We start from the raw sequence: 21,172 nt of genomic DNA, 5'->3' as shown, positions 1-21,172 counted from the left end.
ACTGTAAATAAATGTATTTGTATTATTAGAATGTAATTTTCATTGACATCAAAAAAGTTATGAAATGTATGTGACAAAAAGTAATCTGATTTCGTAATGCACGTTATTGTAATGCGTTTCTTTACTCGTAACATCAAAAAGTAATCTGATTATGTAATGCATGTTACTTGTAATACATTACTTTACTTGTAACATCAAAAAGTAATCTGATTATGTAATGCATGTTACTTGTAATACATTACTTGTAACATAAAAAAAATCTGATTACGTAATGCATGTTACTTGTAACACATTACTTTACTTGTAACATCAAAAAAGTAATCTGAATGCATTATGCATGTTATTTGTAATGCGTTACCCCCAACACTGATCATTTCAGATGAGATTGAAAAAAACGTATCGCTAGGTTTTCTCAGAGGAGGGCTATGATAGAAATGTGCATGTCCATCTTGAACATAATCAGAATTATCAGCTAATAAGGGTAAATCTCCATACTCTGGTGCACTGGAGGGAGCATCTGAGTGGTTTCCACAGTTGTACCTTGACAGGCTGTAGAAAATTCTGATGGAATCACGTCCTCATGTTCTGATATCAAAGACACGCGAAGTGCAACTTGTATGAAGTTCAATTGCCTTTGCAATATTTCACATTTATATTTTTTTGTATATATTTTATAGTTTTCACATGATTTTATATAATTTTATTGATTATTGTTTGTTAAATACGCATACTTTATCTGTTTGATTATTGTATTATGGTATGTTTAATACAGTCTCTCTTCAGTTTAAACTATAAACGCATGCTGTCCACTCAAGTGGACATCTGAAAATCTCTTTGAAAAATGTGTACAAATAAAATTATTATTATTTTTTTTTTATTCAAATCTTGTTTTTCATGCCCTAAGAGCAATAAAAACACATAGGAAAAAAATCCTGACTGAGGTTATCATAATTCATGCATGAAAAGGTTAAGTTAATGTAGTAAGGAAATATTTTATTATTTATTATTGTTACAATATTGTTGGTAAATAAGAGAACAATAGATAAGTAAGTTTGACATGATGTCTTGGCTCTTTCTTTAAGATGGCAAGCAATACCACAGCACAGAGGTCAAGATCATATAGAGAAAGAATAAAATCAGATCCACTTAAATATTGCCTATTTTATCTGTTATTCAACATTATATTCAACTGGTTATATGAAGGTTATATTAAGGCAATGATGACATATAGGGTTTGCTCTAGTTCACCACATAGAGCAGTAAAAAAATAGATTTTAATTGGAAGTTGCCTATCTATGTCATTTCCGCCACACACTGTCTCTTCCGCCACGCCATGTCATTTCCACCACAACACATATTTTAAAGTAAAACATATAAAAAACATACAATCAAAACAACTATATTCAGTGGTGTTGATAATTGTGCAGTTAGGGGTAAGATATGTGTATACACTTTGAGAAATACATGATTTTGAGCTATGATAAGTAAATTAAATGTTCCAGTGATCTAGTTTTAGGTGTTTTTTAGTGTAAACATTGTAAAATCTTTACAGTTACATTTCTGAAAAATAAATAAATTACAAATTTGATCAGAGATGTGCATGCTATTTAATCAAATATATTTATAACAGAAGATATTTAATTATTTTCTCTTCAAAACACATGTTTTGCTATGTGATGGAAATGACCGTTTTCTTGGACTGTCAGATAAAAATGGCAAAATATATATATTATTCAATACAAATCATCACAGCCAATTTAACCCTTTCACACGTAAGTTTAAAATATTCTGGCTGACCCCCCAGCGTGAGTTCCCTTTCAAGGCGGTCACTTCGACATTACGTCACTGACGTATATGGGAACTCCCTTCCTCCTCATTTTCACTGAAATCTTATTGGCTAACGCCAGCTGGAGACAGCTGGCCAATTGACGCGAAACATGCAAATGCTGACCGGTCCGCGGGCAGTATAAATAGCATGGGCGCGACAATTCCGTCAGAATCTCTTTCTTCACGCTAGAAGTCTTATCTGAAGTCATCGTGGAAGTTGCAATAGAGGTTACTCACCATGTTTCCTCCCCGCATCCGATGGCTGCTAACTTACATGCCAGATATGTGCGGGTCCTATCGACTCGCTCTACCCTAACAAGGATCAACCGAGGCCGCACTCACGACGACGGGCATGTGCCGGACAGTGCGCGCCCTCAGGGGAATAACCCGGGCATCAGCGGGGATGAGGCCCACTGCCGCCAGCAGGCCGCTGGTGGGCCCTCTCCCGCCCTAAGACGAGTTGACGCTGCCCGTCGCCACTCCGGTCCTCTTCGCGGGCTAGCTAGAAGGACTCGACGCGATAGGCTCTGTTGATAAGGATACTTTAGCCCGGTTTCTCAGCCAGGCTGCTTCAAGAAAGACTCCCGTCTTCCACGGCGTCCTTTGGTAGTCGTGCGCAAGACGCGCGTCTAGAGAGACGAGGCAAAGGCCATGGCTCCGTGTCTAAAAGGGAAAGTACCATGCTATGAGTCTCTAGCATAGAGGTCTCTAGCCGCCCCGCTCTGACAATGGAAAGTGCCGCAATCCGGTGAGTGTTGTTTACCCCCCTTCTAGTCAGTCTTGACTACGGGGTTGCGCAGTTGTTACCGCTATATGCTGTTGACGCTGGGCCTACGTAACATTACATTTTGATGTGCTTACACAGCTTTTGTTGTCAGGCTGCCCTGTATCCTTCAGTGCAACTGGCCATGCTGATTTAACTACATATTCACAGTTGTTGTCGCTACGCCACTGACGCTGTGTTTATACACACTGCACACTATATGTGCTATGATTTGTCCCGTTGTATATTGCCCTGTATCCTTCAGTGCAACTGGCCATGCTGATTAACTACGTATTCACAGTTGTTGTCGCTACGCCACTGACGCTGTGTTTATGTACACACTGCACTCTAATATGTGCTATGATTTGTGCCTTTGTATATTGCCCTGTATCCTTCAGTGCATATGGCTATTCTGATTACAACATATTCACAGTTGTTGTGCAACACAAATGATGCTGTGTTTACGTACACACCGCACTCTAATGTGTTCATGATTTATGCCGCTATAAATTGCCCTGTATCCTTCAGTGCAACTGGCTATTCTGATTCTACTATGTATTCACAGTTGTTGTGCGATGCCACTGACGCTGTTTATGTACACTGATATGTGTGTGTTATGCTTATGCCACGATATTGCCCTGTATCCTTCAGTGCAACTGGCTATTCTGATTACTATGTAGTCACAGTTGTTGTGTGATGCAACTGACTCTGTGTTACGTACACACTACACGCTGTTATGTGTTAGGATTTATGCCACTATATATTGCCCTGTATTTTTCAGTGCAAATGGCTATTCTGATTACTACACAGTACGTATTCACAGTTGTTGCGCGATGCAACTGACGCTGTGTTTATGTACACACTGATATGTGTTATAATTTTGCCGTTGTATATTGCCCTGTATCCTTCAGTGCAATGGCTATTCTGATTACTACACAGTACGTATTCGCAGTTGTTGCGCGATGCAACTGACGCTGTTTACACGTACACACTACACACTGATATGTGTTATGAATTTTGCCGTTGTATATTGCCCTGTATCCTTCAGTGCAATGGCTATTTTGATTACTACGCAGTGCGTATTCACAGTTGTTGCGCGATGCAACTGACGCTGTGTTTATGTACACACTGATATGTGTTATGAATTTTGCTGTTGTATATTGCCCTGTATCCTTCAGTGCAATGGCTTTTCTGATTACTACGCAGTGCGTATTCACAGTTGTTGCGCGATGCAACTGACGCTGTGTTTATGTACACTACACACTGATATGTTATGAATTTTGCCGTTGTATATTGCCCTGTATCCTTCAGTGCAAATGGCTATTCTGACTACTACGTATTCACAGTTGTTGCGCGATGCAACTGACGCTGTGTTATACACACCGCACTCTGTTATGTGTAATGATTTATGCCATTATATATTGCCCTGTATCATTCAGTGCAATGGCTATTCTGATTACTACGCAGTGCGTATTCAGTTGTTGCGCGATGCAACTGACGCTGTGTTTACGTACACACTACGCACTGATATGTGTTATGATTTTTGCCGTTATGTATTGCCCTGTATCCTTCAGTGCAAATGGCTATTCTGATTACTACGTATTCACAGTTGTTGTGCGATGCAACTGACGCTGTGTACACACTACGCACTGATATGTTATGACATTGATATGTGTCTATGATTTATGCCGTTATATATTGCCCTGTATCCTCAGTGCAACCGGCTATTCTGATTAACTACGTATTCACAGTCGATGTCGCTATGCCTCTGACGCTGTGTTTTTGTACATTAATGTAACTATGCTATCACATTGCCCTGTATCCTTCAGTGCAACTAGCTATCATATCTAACTGTGCATAGTCACAGTCGTCGCTACGGCGACTTGCGCTGCATCTGTGTACACACTGAAGCGTTATGCTGTTATGTTGCCCTCAACGTAACTGACCATTATGTTTGAACTGCGCATATTCATGCAGTTTCGGTCGCTTCAACGACTAGCGCTGCATTGTACACACAGATTTATATACATACATGGATTCGCTATTCTTATGCACTTGTGTTATGCTGTCATGTTGCCCTGTATCTAGTGCAACTAGCTATCCCAGTCGAACTGTGCATATTCACAGTCTCTGTCGATACAGCGACCTGCGCTGCATTTATTTGCACATGGATGTGTTCATGCTGCGGTGTTGCCCCATATCCTTCAGTGCCTATACTGAGCTACTGCGTATAGTTGGCACTACAGCGAGCGATGCTGTTACGTACATGTGCTACGCTGTTATGTTGCCCCGTTTCCTTCAGTGCAACTGGCTATTCTGTACTAACTCGTATACTCACAGTTCTAGCTACGGCTACGACTGTGTTTGTGTACTTCTGAGGTGCTATGCTATAATGGGGCTATTATCTAACTGCGTATATTCACAGTTGTTGTCGCTACGGCCACTGGCACTGTGTTTATGTACATTCAGCTATGTGTTAATTTGCACTCCTGTAAATCGGCTATAGAACATCGGACTATGTTCTACAAGGGAGTGTCAGTTTCCTCGTGACCCCCTTACTGGCCTATCATCCCCGGTTCACGGACCTGAGAGAGTTATGGGGCTCCCCCATGACAATCCCCCTCAGGAAGGTCCTGCTTCTACAGACGATTGGCCCCCAGCCCCAGGCTGTGGAACCTTCTTGTGTGTCCGCTGCTGGGTCCTGAGTTGAGCAAGACACTTCACACTAATAAGTGCTGAGAGCTCTCTTTGAGATGCCCTTTCCACCTGCTCTCGCCCAAGCAAGCACTTGGAGACCTACGCTCATTCTACGTGAATGATGTTGCATTGTCTCGGACCTAGTGACTGCAGCGTCACTCTCCGTCCGATACCAAGCTGCGTTCCGAAGTCGCCTTACACTGTTCAGAGCACAGATTGATCCCTGCCCGCCTTATCTGCTGAGCCGTCAGCCTCGCATGATGCCGATGCTCAGAGTGCTGTTGGCCCTGTAAGGGCTTTGCGGATGTACGTGGATCACTAGGCAGCAGTCTGACTAGCTGTTTGTGTGCTTGGTGGATGGTACTAGGGACGTGCTGTTTTATACTGAGACTTTCTCACTGAATTCGACGCTTTTCAATGTGGTTTAATGCCTACGGGATTAGGTATGCTGGCTGTCTTCTCAGAACACGTTTGCCAGGGTTTCAAGTTTTATGCACTGCCTATAGTGTCGTGGGTTCGGTGAGTTTTATTTATGTACTGCATGAACTCTTACCACCAGCTGTGCAGTAGGCCTAGTCTGCATTATGCAGAGTTACCATTGCTGCTAACTCTGTGTTATGACTATAATGTTACATAGTGGTTTCCACATTACGCAGTAGTTTTGAAAGTGCTGTTAACTCTGTGTATGGCTATAAGCATAGGTTAAATTGGGCCGGAGCGCACCGGAGCGCAGCTCCGCCTCCTCGGGTCCACAACACACCATGCCGGAGCTCAGCTCCGTCTCCTTCAGCACCAAATATTGTTATTCCACTTGAATTATTTTTCATCTCCTGGTAAATACATGGCATATGAGACTAAACAATTAGCAAGACTACACAGAGACACCCAGGCTACATGGAATTATCAGACGTCATAATGCATTAATCCCTGCGTTCTCTGGTTCAGCACCCCGCCCACCATCGACGCTACCATGGAAACCCGCGAACGGCTAGCAAAGTCAGTCTTTTAAATTCAACCGCCCGATGGGCTCATTGTGCTGTCTAATTCTTTATCGAGCATACGTGAGTATTTGGTTTAATTTACCTCAGTTAAATAAGATATGTAATTATTCAAACACAACCTACAACTTCATTTTCTAATGTGACTAATGTAGCCTCGCTCGCACTGTTTAGTTTTTCATTTGATTTGTCTGCTAAGGCCATAGCTGCCAACTCTCACGCATTCACGCTCTCACGTGACGCCACACATCAATTTTCTCACGCACAGTAAAATCGCAAAGCAAAGAGGACACGGAGACCGACAGACAAGACAGAGCAGGATACTTATGTTATAAAAAATAATCTCATCTCTCAGATTCTGTCAATTTTATTTCGAAATTCAAGCAATAAATACCGTTTTGGCGCTTGTAAATGTGACGTGACAGTTCCCATAGCGTCACGTGAACGGATGATCTCTAGCTAATGAACAATGTTAAATACAGTTGTTATAATAAAAATTAAAAAAGGCATTATATGTCTGGGCTGATTAGGTGAGTTTTTTTTTTTTTTTTGAGAAAAATGAATGCCTATCTTGTGTAGCCTACCTAATATTTATCCAAATGAGTCAATATTGAATCAAATCACAAGCACTGAACTGAATTGAAATCATTAAATTTGTGTCTAGCAACAAAAAAAGCAGCTTATCAGAAATTGTACCATGTAAACAATATAAATTGTTGTTACTAAACCTAATACAATTCTGCGTAGTTACTAAAATGTTCAGATTTTTTTTACACCAATTTAATATAAAAAAAAAAAAAAGTAAAATATTTTTAAATATATTTTAAAAGTATATAATTATAAGTATATAATTATCTAACATCTGACTAATTCAAAATTAACCTCAAAATATTAAATGCTAAATGGTGGTTATACAGTGGTGGACAGAATTAATGGCACCCCTGGTAAATATGCTCAAAAATGGCTGTAAAAAAAAAAATCTGCATTGTTTATACTTTTGATCTTTCATTCAAAAAATTCGCAAAAATCTAACCTTTCATTGAAGTAAAAGAATTGAAAGTGGGGAGGAAATTACAATATGAAATAAATGTTTTTTTCCAAAACACGTCGGCTACAATTATTGGCACCCCTTGAATTTTTTACAAGTAAAATATCTCTGAAGTATATTCCCATTAATATTTACCTTTATTTAGCACACCAGGGTGACTAGGAACATGACATTGTTTAGCTATGACTTCTTGTTTCACAGGAGTTTAAATATGAGGAAACACAAAGGCCAAATGCCCTTAATCATTCATCACAATGAGTAAAACCAAAGAATATAGTTCTGATGTGCAGCAAAAGATTGTTGAGCATCACAAAATAGAAAGTGACTGTAAGAAAATAGCTAAAGAATTGAAAAATCCCCATTTTGACCATCAGGGCAATACTTAAGAAGTTCCAATCAACTAAAGATGTTCCGAATCTGCCAGGAAGAGGACGTGTGTCTATATTGCCTTAATAGACAGTGAGAAGGATGGTTTGAATGGCCAAAGACTCTTCAACAATCACAGATGGAGAATTGCAGAGATTAGTTGAAGTCTTGGGGTCAGAAAGCCTAAAAAAATTTATCAAACAACCCCTAAATCCCCACATGTTGTTTGGGAGGGTTTCAAGAAAAATCCTCCTCGCTCCTCCAAAAATAAACTCCAGCATATTCAGTGCTCAGACACGACTGGATCTTCAAAAGGGACCGGATTCTGTGGTCAGATGAAACAACAAAAAAAAAGGGCTTTTTGCCAGCAAACCTAGCAGATGTGTTTGGTGCAAACAGGGATGAAGAGTACCCCATGCCTACGGTTAAATATACTGCTGGATCTTATATGTTGTGGGCCTATTTTTCTGCTGGAGGTCCTGGACTTCTTGTTCAGATACATGGTATTATGGATTCTAGCAAATACCAACAGATAAAAAATCAAAACCTGACTGCCTCTGATAGAAATCTTATAATGGGCCGTGGTTGGATCTTCCATCAGGACAACGGTCCAAAACAAACATCAAAATCAACACAAAAATGGGTAACTGAGCACAAAATGAAGCTTCTGCCATGACCGTCCCAGTCCCCTAAACTGAACCCTATAGAAAATGAGTGGAGTGAACTGAAGAGAAGAAGCACCAACATGAACTTGTGAATCTGAAGGATCTGGAGAGATTCTGTATGGAGGAATGATCTCTGATCTCTGGTCAGTTATTCTCCAAACTCATCAGTCATTATAGGAGAAGACTCAGATCTGTTATCTTGGCAAAAGGAGATTGCAAAAAGTATTTAATAACAGGGTGCCAATAATTGTGGCCAGCGTGTTTTGGAGAAAAACATTTCTTTTATAATGTGATTTACCCCCCACTTTCAATTCTTTTACTTCAATGAAAGGTTAGATTTTTGCAAATTTTTTTAATGAAAGATCAAAAGGATAAACAATGCAGATTTATTTTTTACAGCCATTTTTTATCTTATTTACCAGGGGTGCCGTTAATTCTGACCACCACTGTATATAGGCCTATCTAGCCTATCTAGCATTACAAAACAACCAACCAATATTTTCAATATTTTCAAACGTTTTCCAAGGGTAAAATCCGTTGCCTGCTTGTTAACATTAAGGTAAAAAATAATAAAAAATTGTAAAGTATTTATCTTTGTTTGAATAACTACTCAACCTTACCGTACAAATTAATACGGGAAAAATAGCCCCTTTGGTGTAAAACACATTAAGTCATTTTATGGCGCGATTTTTAATGATGACCACCGTAAATAAGGGCTCCCCCTCCCAACAAAAGCCAATTTAACCACTGGCTATAAGGTTATGCAGCTGTCACCGCTATTGCTGTCGACACTGTGTTAACTCTTGTGCTTGAGTGTTTATGGTGTTGTGCTGCCCTCCAGTGCAGCCTTCGCTTCATTGCATTGGATATGCAACTTGGTAAGGTTGGAACAGACGTTTCTTGGTCAAGTTTCGCCTATCGGTTCGAGTGCTCCTAGCGGCGCTGCCGGCTTAGAACTGTTGTCTCTCGTGGGAGTGTAGCTTGACCCCGTTCAGGGCTTATCTTCACTGCGCTCACGGCGGGATTCTATACAGTTCCCATATACGTCAGTGACGTAATGTCGAAGTGACCGCCTTGAAAGGGAACGTCTCCGGTTACTATCGTAACCTCGGTTCCCTGAGAGGCGGGAACGAGACATTACGTCAGCCGCCGTGCTCGCCGTTTGATCAGCTGTGCTAGCGTTCAGTCTTGATTCTGACGTAATTGTCGCGCCCATGCTATTTATACTGCCCGCGGACCGGTCAGCATTTGCATGTTTCGCGTCAATTGGCCAGCTGTCTCCAGCTGGCGTTAGCCAATAAGATTTCAGTGAAAATGAGGAGGAAGGGAGTTCCCATATACGTCAGTGACGTAATGTCTCGTTCCCGCCTCTCAGGGAACCGAGGTTACGATATTAACCGGAGACGTTTTTCAAGGCGACCGTTATTTCGAACGTGTCACTTTATGGTTTCCATGGTGACGCGTCATTGCTTGTCACGTGACACACCGCAGCAACAACAGAGCTGAATGAATGATGATCTGCTTTTATGTCATTTTTCCTTTTTTATTCAAAATATTCACAACTTTGTTTGATATGGCATGAAATATCTGATATTCCGATTATCAAATATATGCAAGTGGAAGTGTTTTGTTGTTTAAACACCTTTATAACGATCGCGTTAGTTGAGCTGTATGCGCGATGGGCGCCGCCATGTTAGTTTGTGCCGCAGACGCAGTTCAGAGAATCGGATCTGTTGGATTTACAACACGTGAATTCATCCACTTCTCCCGAAATACATAAAAGTAAGTGGCAGGTGAACTGGGAGAAGAATAGAGTAAACTTTAAAGTTACTTACACAATGTGTATCTGATATGAATACAACTAATTATAATGGAAAGGATTATCATTGCCTCTTCCTTTGACATCAGTGTGTATTTTACAAACTCTAAATTTATTGTTTTTTAAGTACTTATATGTCTGAAACCTAAAATAAACATTATGTGGTTGAAAACACTGAAAAGTTGTGATTTATGACAGCTCTGAGCGCGCCTGTCTCTGGCTCAGTGCCAGCCAACGCGCGAAAGTACATTTGAATTTAGCAGTTGATCACGTCATTCTAATCACACCGGTGTGATCGTACGCTCCAGGGACCAGCCTAGACTGATCACACCGGTGTGATCGTACGTGCGAAAGGGTTAAGGGAAGGTTTCTAGACAGATTGAGAAACCAACTGATACTAAAAAACTGTTTGTAGAAATGTTTTTATTTTCTGAAACTGTCTAGCTCAAAGAGTACCATCCCAGCAAGCAATAGCCGTCATTTCAACGTCTAGGTTAAATATAGACCTAATATAGACCGGCTATTTTGTAACCCACTTTTAGCCCAAATAACATTTAATCTGGTTTAATGTATTTTTTTCCAAAATAACTTGCGAGATGTATGATATTCCATCATGTAAGCAAAGTCAACTGTGATGACGAGGTGTTTGGTTTGCTTTATTTGACATGTTATATGTGTAGGCTGTGCTTAGCCACGATTTAGCTCGTAGTAAGACGGGCTATTTTCCCTGCATGCAATAGCCGTCATTTCACCGCCTCGGTTAGTAAAATAATATTTATTTATAAATAAAAATCAAATTCCAATTCTCAACCGCTAGATGGCACAAGCGAAGCCGTACTAAGACATGACTACTGCTACTCATAGCTGCTACTGGGACTACTGGCATCGCGCGACTAGATCACTTTAGCCAGATCTCGCGAGAAACATTTCCGCCCTTTTCAAATTTTATTTTACACGAGCCATACAGCCATTTTGCACCTGTAGAAGAGCAGAGCAATGGACGAGCGAAACTCGTAACACTTCTACTTCGATCTTGTAAGTATGAGTGTCTTTTTGACATGTTCATTATTTAAATTCATTATTTGTTATAATGTGTAGGAACCGTGACATAGCGTTAGCAAAGAGTTTTTTTTCTCCAACAAGTTAACGTTATCTGCACGTGTAACTTTACTGCACGTGCAACTTTACTACCCTTAAACTAAAGTTTATCTAAATTCAAGCTGGCAAGCATGAAACTTACCATTACAAATTTGTTATTATTATTGAAGATTAATATTGTGAAATATGAGTTTTTGATTTAAGGCAAGTTTTCAAAGTGCTTCACATACAACTTAACAGCAACATAATGCAATATGAAAAGACATGATAAATAATCATGTATCTTAACTCTATATTGGCCAGCTAGTGTGCATCCAAGCAAAAATGGCAATTACTGTAATTAGTTAAAAATTATGGTCAACAATGCTTTTCTTGTGCAATTATTATTTTATTTTTTTCTCGTTTGGCAGATGCAGTGATGACCAATTTTCCTTCAACAAAAGAATTGGAAATAAAAAATGCTATTTCTTTTCATTTTAAGCAGGCACTAGGGGGTGGTGGGTATGGGAGTAAAGGGATCCATTGATTTGTTTTATAAAATTAAATTCTTTATATTTTTATTATCTTGAGTTGTTTTCCCATATTTTCTAATTTTATTTGCTCATTTTTATGTTTGTATGTTGTCTAAGTTGTTAATATTATTTTTTTAAATAAATCCTTTTTTAAATGTTTTACATTTGTTTGGATGATTGTCATTTATGAAAACCTGTTATATTTGAGTGAAAATAATCTTTTAGCCTCATTTTGTTGTCTATTACATGTATATGTAGTCCTTCAATAGCTGTGTAATTGATGATTAGTCTATTCTTGGGCTATGGTTAGACGTCTATTAGATTTTCACTGACAGCCCAAATTCAGCCTTGTTTTAGCCTAGACCCATATTGACTGTCTATTAGACGTATATATGTAGTCGTTTAATAGCCGTCTAATTAATGACTAGTCTATTCTTGGGCTATGGTTAGACGTATATTCTAGGGCTATGGTTAGACGTCTATTCTTGGGCTATGGTTAGACGTCTTTTCTTGGGCTATGGTTAGACGTCTATTCTTGGGCTATGGTTAGACGTCTATTAGATTTTCACTGACAGCCCAAAATTAGCCTGATTTTAGCCTAGACGTCTAGGCTATGTTTAGACGTCTATTTGACGTCTATTAGACGCAAAATTGCTTGCTGGGATAGTTGAAGAATTACCCACATACACATGAGCCTCCCTTATAAGGTAATGACTAAGACGACACATGAATGTTCACTGACCGCCTGATGCATACTAAACTTCAATCAGCAAGTTTCAATCAGACTGACTGCAACAGTAATAAATAATCTTACCGTTTTTGGTGTTGTTGGATCACACACTGCTGAATCGGTTCTGGTCTGGACTGTATTGACATGCATTAATTTCTTGCTCTCCTGAACTGTTTTTCTACCTTTCTTATAGATGAAGCACATCCCGATTATAGCAACAATCATCAGAGATCCAGCAGCAGCAGTGACCAACACTATCAGAGACACTGAGACTGGAGGAACTGAAGGAGAGGAAAAGAGAGACAGTCATTATTGTGAGTGAATGTGTCAGAACAATAGAAGACAGAGCTGAGCTTTGCAAAATTGCAAATAACATCACCACAAAAGTAGGCCTACCTGCACATGTGTGACAGAGTGTGTTGATGTCCAGATGTGTGGTCTGGTTGCTGATGGGATTGTTCAGCACACAGCTGTAGGTGTTTTTATCCTGATATTCCACCTCCAGAGGTAGAGAGAGGCTGATGCTGAGATCACACATACTGATGCTGGACAATACACTGATTCCTTTGTACCAGGAGAGAGTCACATCACACACATTCAACACTGATGAACACACCAATGAACAATTTGATGATGATGATGAATAGTCTCTACTGATGACTGGAACAGGCAGATGAGCTGGAAAATATAAGAAAATATAGAGAAATATGGATAATTCTAAACAACCATCTTGTTTTAGTGTAGCGTGTCAGTGTTTCTGTCATCTCAAACTATAAAAGGATTAAATCATTTGATATGTAAATAGTTAAAGGAACGATCTGAAGCTCAAACGGCAGTATTTGTGGCATAATGTTAATTAAAACAAATAATTTCTATTCGTCCCTACTTAAAAAAAAAAAGAAGCAGAGTTTGGACCAACTGCGGAGGGAGGGGACTCAGGAGGAGGACGGGCAGACAGAAGGCAGGAGGGTGAGCAGGGTATGTAGACTCTGGTGCCGGCAGCTCGGGAGACTGCGGCTGCGGGAGGCAGAGCAGGTGGAAGAGGATACCCAGATGAAGCCAGAGAGCAGACGAGCCAAGGCAATGGTGAGGATTCCGAGGGACATGGCGATGCCGACGGCTCTGGCGACCGAGACGCAGGCTGGGATCCAGAAGGCCGTGGTGGAGCCGGAGCGACAGAGGACCAAGGTGGAGCTGGAGGGAGTGAGGAGCCCAACGGAGCCAGAGGGACGAAGGGATGAGGCAAAGCCAGAGAAGTGTAGTCCCGAGGCAAGGGCAGGCCGACGAACGACCAAGGCGAAAGCCGGGGGACGAGGAAGCCTGACGGAGCTGGTGGACTGTTGGGCCATGGTGGAAATGAGGGAGGTAGGAGCCAAGGTGGAGCTAATGGACCGACAGGTCGAAGTGGAGTCCTGGTTGCGGAGGTCAGAGGCGGAGACCGGGGATTCACCGACCCAGATGGAGTTGGCGACTGGCAGACCTGCGCCAAACATACGTCACCGAAGATGGACTGAGGGTGAGCTGAGGGGCTGACAGGAAGCAGTGGAGGCAGGGATGAGAGATGGATGATGGGAGGAGGCAGGAGAGGGAGGCTGGGTGGGAGTTCAGAAACAGATACAGGCAGCCATCCTTGCCAAGGGCTCAGGGGTTGAGGCAGCGGCCATCCTTGCCAAGGGCTCAGGCGGTGAGGCGGCGGCCATCTTAGCCGAGGGTTCAGGCGGTGAGGCGGCGGCCATCTTTGCCGAGGGTTCAGGCGGTGAGGCAGCGGCCATCTTTGCCGAGGGTTCAGGCGGTGAGGCAGCAGGTATGACTTGAAGACATTCAGGCTGTGTGGCGAGGAAGATGGCTGGTGATGGTGGTTGAGTGACTGTAATTATCAGCCTCACTCACGGTGAAGGCTGGACCGTTCAACAACAGCATGATCCAGGTATTGTATGAATGAACATGGTTTAGTGGCTGAAACTGGCTGGTTCAGAGGAACATCCAGTCCAAGTCCAAACATGTTCTTTAGGACGTCATCTGTCCAGGTGAGCTGGTGTGAAATATCTAGAAACTCCTTCACATATTCTTCAATCGAGCAGCCATTCTGAAAACAGGTTAGTAGATGATTGGTTGGGTTTTGATGGGTGCGGGAAATGCCCATATTTTGTGTTTAAAGTCTGGTATTCTGTAACGCTGAAATTCACAGAAGACGAAGACGATTCTAAGATTTATTAAACAAGTACTAACAAAAAAAGAGCCCCCCCTTCCTGCTGGGAAGTGTAGTGCCGTTGAAGTGTGTGACAGACATGAGGATGAGTAATTAATGACAGAATTTTCATTTTTGATGTATAATAAAACTAATAAAACAAGAATATGTGGACAAGACAAATTAGCTTTTTACTCACCATAGACAGAAACACTGAATGTTTTTGTTGTCAGTATATTTCCACTTATCTTTACTTCATAATCTCCAGTGTGTTCAGTTCTGGTGTTTGTGATGGTCAGAGATCCAGTTTGATCGTCCAGCTTCAGTCTGTCTCTGAATCTCCCATCAGGAGCATCATCACATGTGGAAAAGATTTGCTTCTTCTTTTTAATTTTAGCTATGAGAGAGTTGTTAGCTCCAAATGTCCACAGTATATCATCAACTTCATGTATTTCAGTAACATCAGTGTTTAGAGTGACTGAATCTCCCTCCATCACTGACACTGACTTCACTTCATCAACACCAAACACACCTGATGAACAAACAGATTTGACACAGATTACGGCCTCTGATGGTTTACAAAGCCTGAAATCAGCTGAAGTTTTTAAATGTGAATTAAAAAAACATTCACAACAGCAGCAAACAGACAAAAGAAAATGAAAGGTGAGATACATGAACAGACAGATGTGTGTGAACTAATAAAATGATTTTTATGGTGTTTTTTAAAGTCATCTGGCATAGAGCAAAATGAATGACACTACAAAGTCAGTTACAACATATTGATATTTTTAACACCTTGTGGATATGTGAACACACACACACATATATATGTATCAGTACATAAAACATGTTTCTTGCACATTTTGATTAATTAATTTTATATTACTTTTGTTGTTTGTCATGGTTATAATTTTTAGAGATGGCTGGGGATGTTTTAAAACACAAATTTATTTAAATAATGAAGATTTAAAAGTAGCTCACTGGAAGATTCGCTTTCTGGGCTTCCACTGTTTGAAATTTCTATAGTAATGTCCATTATGTTCAATGATTTAACATCTGTGAAGAATGCTACTGTTATTAAGTCAAAATAATATATTTAAAACTTACCAATCAGACGGCAGAAGCACAAACAGAACAAAACAAACACGTGAAACATTTTCTTCAGCTGCTCAGTGAAACGCTTGATCTAGTTACACAATCCGCTGATAACCATCAATTTATTCATCTTGCATGCATATGAATCCTCCCACGACAGCGCTTGACCCTTCTAGTTCACACACATTACATACATTCACCGAAAGTGTGTTATGATTTTATATATAACATATACATGCTCTTCTGTCTCTTTAGACTTAAACTATTCCTAACAGTGGAAAACAGTCATTTTATCATTCAACACTGACCATTTTTCAAACGTAGTTTCCTTACTGTGATAAATACGTAAAATTAGACTGGATTATTATATGAATCTTACTAAATTTCATTTTTGGAGAGCCTATTGTAAAGCTGATTTTATTTTTGTATTTTTTTTATTCACTTAAATTTATTTATTTTTTTACATGGGGTTAGGGTGTTGATTGGTCTTATTGATGCCAGTCTTATCAATGTGAGACACTAGCAGCTCAACTGAGTCAAACTGAAACCTGCTGCAATCTGATTTCTATAGAAACATGGTTTTATCTTTTGAGTAGACAAATATCTTGGCTATTCAGTGCATGTGTGTTTAGTTTATAAGCCAAGTGTTTCTTCCTGCTGTTTATGAAACTTACAGTTGATACCCTCAAATAACAGCTTTACAGCCTAATAATGTTTAAAAAACAGTCAAATCAGAGTTACAGGTCAAACTGCACTCTTACCCATCATGCATCTTTGATAACGTACACATATCGACAGCTAAACAAAACACTAAATAATACACCAGACCTGAACATTTTCCTGACTGGTAAAAAAGCTGTACATTTGTGGTTTGTATAGTCCTCTGTGTCGTCTTTTAATAAGACATTGCATTCAAATCCAATACAAAATCCACAAAGTTGAAATAAATATATGTAATGGATGTATGCCAGTAAGAGCTGTGCGTGTAAACCTCACTCCCCTTCATGTTAGCGTGCCCACCTCCACGCTGGAGACCCAGGTTTGAGTCCTGCTCGGAGCGGGTCGAATAGGGCTGGTTGCATTTGGTGCAATGACCCGGGTGGGGGTGAGGTTTAGGGGGGTGAGTGTAACGGATGTCGGCCAATAATAGTGTGTAAACCTCATTCTGAGCTCTGTCTGGTTAAAGGCCATTAGGTCAGACTGCAGTATGCATTCGAGGGTTATATCCACAACATAATATGCAACCGATTAGATAATAATTTAATCAAAATCGAAGCTGAAGCCTATAGGTCCCAGCGCAAGAAGTAGCCGCCTCATACGCTGACCATTCAAATGGAAAACACACAAATTGAGGAACAGCTATGTTCATGCACAGCAGGGTGAGTGAAATTTGAAAATAATCGAATAATTATAAATCAAACAGCTTATCCATAAATCTTGTGGAATAAACACAAGACATTAGCCTGACCACTTTGATAACATTCTCCCGCTTATATTTTTAGCGCGCCAGGCTACTGCTCACAAGTCGTGGAGCAAACGTAGGTGTTTTTGTTAATCCTGTCGACATTTAGTTGTGAATGGGTCGTCCCACACTGCTTGATCCACGCCCGGCATTTCTCCCCTTGGGTTTTAGGTTTCGGGAAGGAAAAAAATCCCACCCCCCGTCCAAACTTTTATGATACCGGGTATCAGATTTGCACAATTCATTCGCACAACGCTTCGGTATGTTTCCCTCGCTCGAAAGCTTGCCAGACCTCCCGTGCCTAGTTACGGTTGCTAAGCCACGATTGGCCTGTGGCGGTTTTCGGGCGTGGCTTGGCGAAGGGTCAATTACACTGAATATATAACTTTGTTTGATAGGCAGTATTAACTAATGATAGTAAATGTAAAGTTACAGAACTCTGTCTGTGAAAGCTTAATGCATGTTTAAATTTATCCAGAATGTAATTATCTTTCTTGCAGCTTTTTTATATGTTTTCTTTGTATTTTTTTTTCAAATCTATCATAAATTTAATTAAACATTACATGATATGCAATCTAAAGATAAACTTTTTTCTTATGTTTTACCCTTGTATTAATGTATTAAGCAATGGCAGATGAACAAGGTTCATTCAAGGAAACAAGTTTTTTTTTTTTTTTTTTTTTTTTTTTTTTGCGCTGTACTTTAAATAGGCTACACGTCGATACGTTTGCATATCTTAATGGGGACATTGTATATACTTTTATTTTTTGAATAGGTACAGTTAGTTGAAAATACTATAACCTAACTCTTAAACTTGTGACAGATTTGATTTTGTTCTTTGTTTATTAAAATAAAATAATAATTTAGTTTTTAAAACTCTTTACCTGACAGTAGGCCTACATATTCTTTAAAATAATAAAATCCGCGCTTCGAATAAGCAATTTGTACTAATTAAATAAAATTGTATCATGTTTTACAAACAGAATACGACGAAAAGCCTGCCTGCGTGTTAGAAAACGCCACGCCCCCTTCTCCTCGTCATCACTCGCTCCTTTATGTAAGTTCTAAGTTTTCTACTTTCACTTTAAACAACTCTCTTTTATGGATCGGAATTTGCGGTCATTTTTCCGAGTGAAAAGTGGTGAAAATGAAGCTTTTCATTCATTTGTTCTCAATGATCTTGTTTTTTCTCGACCATGGTAAGACTTTGATTTGTTACAATATTATCTCTCTTCCTGGTCAACGACAAAAAACGATTGATGGTCAATATTCGTCATGAGATATGAAAATACTTGGTTGCATGAGTGAACAAATGTAGCCATGTATAGGGAAAGAGGGCATTGTTGAAATCACAACATTTTATATGTTTTTGTTTGACTTATTTAACTGATTCTTCTCCAGGTGTTTTCGGTGTTGGATCGGATAAAATGTCAGTGATGGAGGGAGATTCAGTCACTTTATACACTGGTGTTGAAACAAAACAACAAGAAGATATTAAATGGTATTTTAATGACACTCGCATCGCTCAAATCAGTGGAGATCAGAATAAGATCTGTACAGATGTTCAGTGTAATGAAGATACTGAGAGATTCAGAGACAGACTGAAGCTGGATCATCAGACTGGATCTCTGACCATCATGAACATCAGAAACACACACTCTGGAGAATATAAACTACTGATCATCAGCAGCAGAAACAGTGAAAAGATCTTCAATGTTACTGTTCAAGGTGAGTCATTCATGTTTATTATTTTAGTTAATATATAAACTAAACTGTAGTATATGTGTGCTCAAATCACATTGTTAATATGTTTATTTATATTTACAATGATATTAAGAGTTATTTTCTTTACCTGTATGTTAATTCACCTGTATGAGTATTTTTTTTAAGGAAGCTGCAGTTGAGTTCAGGTGACAGCGTCTAATCACGCCATCTCCGTTTATATGAGAATACAAATATGTAAAATATGTAAATGTGTAAAAAAGCACAAACCAGGCATAAATGGTTCTTTTCAGATCAATAGTTAAGAAGGGGCTTGTGCAATCACATTCATGTGCAATTCTTTTGTAGTTTATTTGTTTCCCCAAAAAGATCCAAACACATCTGTTGATTTGTGTTTTAGGAGTTTCTGCTTCTGAACTATATGAAGTGAATAAACAGGAGGGAGAATCTGTTACTTTAGATTCTGGTGAAATAAGAAAACCAAGTGATGGGATGACGTGGTATTTTAATGATACTCTCATCGCTGAATTCAGTGGAGATCAAAATAAAACCTGTACAGATGTTCAGTGCGAAGATAGTGATGGAAGATTCAGAGACGGACTGAAGCTGGATCATCAGACTGGATCTCTGACCATCACAAACATCAGAAACACAGACTGTGGAGAATATAAACTACTGATGATCATCAACAACAGCAGCTTCAGCATCACTAGAGTGAAGAGATTCAATCTTACTGTCATTGGTGAGTGTATAATTCAGTTATCAATGCATTTCCATTGAGAAATCAACCCAATAAATGTTGGGTTGTGGACAGTTTATAAAAAGCAAGCTTTGACCTAATAACACGTTGACTAATGTTAACATGAAAACTTATAACTTACCTGTGAACAGTGTTTCCTGTTGAGTTCACAGTGCTAATGCTGTTTTAACTGCTGTAGCTAAAAACATATTATTACGCGATGTTACGTACTGGATGGATCATCAGTCACTCTCTCATAATGATGACTGCATGTATGTCTTTATCTGTTCCAGATTCATGTTTGTCTTCAGGTGTTGTAGCAGGAATATGTGTTGGTGTTGTTATCCTGGTGGCTGCAGCTGTTACTGCTGTTTTGGTGGAACAAAGTAAAGAATATAATAAAACAAAACAGGATGTAAGTATTACATACAGCTGATTAAACAAGATATATGAGATTTACTATGAAAAAATCATTTTAAAGAACAGTTAAAGGAATACATTTTTATATTATTAAATAATTACAATTCTTTTTTTAACATATAGGGTTGTAAAAGTTCTGTTCTGTTTTGTTGTTTTATTAACATGGTGTTTTGGTTTCCCTGTTTGCCTGTCTGCTTGCCTGTGTTCCCTGTGCTCATTTACGGTGGCCGAGAGAACTCAACGCCCACAAATTAAGAAATTAATTAATTAGAAAAACACCCACAAATTAAGAAAACATCTTCATCAGTTTCACAACACAAGTGTGCTCCAAATACTCACAACACAACCAAATACAGAAACACTTCAAATATCAGACCACAACAGAAATGGTTTCAGGGGACCCTGAATGCTCTCTATGTTCTTTTTGCAAAACATAGAGAGATGACATGTTTATGTCATCAGAATACAAATGAGAAAAGAAGAGTTAACAATGAGCTGAAAAATAAAATAAAAATAAAATATAGAGGAAAAAGAGCATGAGGTAAAGATATCAATACATCAGTTACATTATTCAAACTTTGTCATGTTATGTTTAAATAAGTTTCATAAGAAATGTTAGGTACTGCATGGTCCAAAGATGAGAAGGCAAGTTTTAAAGTTGAGACACTCACACACAGATATATAATGCATATTTAACTATGTTTGTATAATATGTATATTTATTTGCAAACGTTATGTTAACAGCAATAATAATGATTTTCTGTCGTAAGAACAGCTATTCAGCTGATGGACACAGTGCTGCGCTGTCATGGGAACATCCCAGGTGAAAATAATGAGGAAATTACGTTGTCTTTCTTTGCTCCCTTCACCAAGTGCGTTCCAAACGGCTACTAAACGGCACACTAGTGCAGCTGCTCACTCCAAAGTCCCCACTTCAAGGGCTCTGCCGTCTGCCTTTCGAAGGGAGTGGGGCATAAGGGTGCTCACAGGCTATAAGCACGTCCCAGCCGGGTTCGTCACTTT

General features: G+C 39.5%; 2 protein-coding genes across 8 annotated transcripts in view; one reads left to right on the top strand and one right to left on the bottom strand.

Moving 5' to 3' along the window:
• Window positions 1–21,172, top strand: part of LOC309476094 (cell adhesion molecule CEACAM1-like) — a 161,225-nt gene that overhangs the window by 71,458 nt on the left and 68,595 nt on the right. For 3 of the 7 annotated variants that reach the window (XM_082139271.1, XM_082139267.1, XM_082139270.1), the window contains exons 2-3: window positions 18,670–18,996; window positions 19,391–19,732. The exons of 1 other annotated variant lie outside the window; for it this stretch is intronic. In XM_082139271.1, the coding sequence (XP_081995397.1) occupies window positions 18,696–18,996; window positions 19,391–19,732 (643 nt within the window). In that variant the 5' untranslated portion in view covers window positions 18,670–18,695. Of the gene's footprint in view, window positions 1–18,315; window positions 18,468–18,669; window positions 18,997–19,390; window positions 19,733–20,022; window positions 20,145–21,172 lie in introns of those variants that run through there. 3 more of the 7 variants (XM_082139274.1, XM_082139268.1, XM_082139272.1) reach the window with 3 other exon arrangements.
• LOC309474898 (SLAM family member 5-like) lies at window positions 5,230–16,022 on the bottom strand (the record flags this gene model as incomplete). Its single annotated transcript, XM_082137517.1, has 5 exons — window positions 15,819–16,022; window positions 14,911–15,243; window positions 12,920–13,201; window positions 12,706–12,804; window positions 5,230–5,291 (listed from the first exon to the last, which is right to left on the bottom strand). Exons 1-5 carry the CDS (start codon window positions 15,865–15,867, stop codon window positions 5,230–5,232), a joined length of 825 nt encoding a protein of 274 aa, XP_081993643.1. The 5' UTR covers window positions 15,868–16,022.

The sequence above is a fragment of the Leuciscus leuciscus genome (genome assembly GCF_965113295.1).
Source record: "Leuciscus leuciscus genome assembly, chromosome: 15".
Taxonomy (NCBI): Eukaryota; Metazoa; Chordata; class Actinopteri; order Cypriniformes; family Leuciscidae; genus Leuciscus; species Leuciscus leuciscus.
The sequence above is the reverse complement of the archived record's forward strand: the minus strand, read 5'-3'. Positions and strand labels throughout refer to the sequence as shown.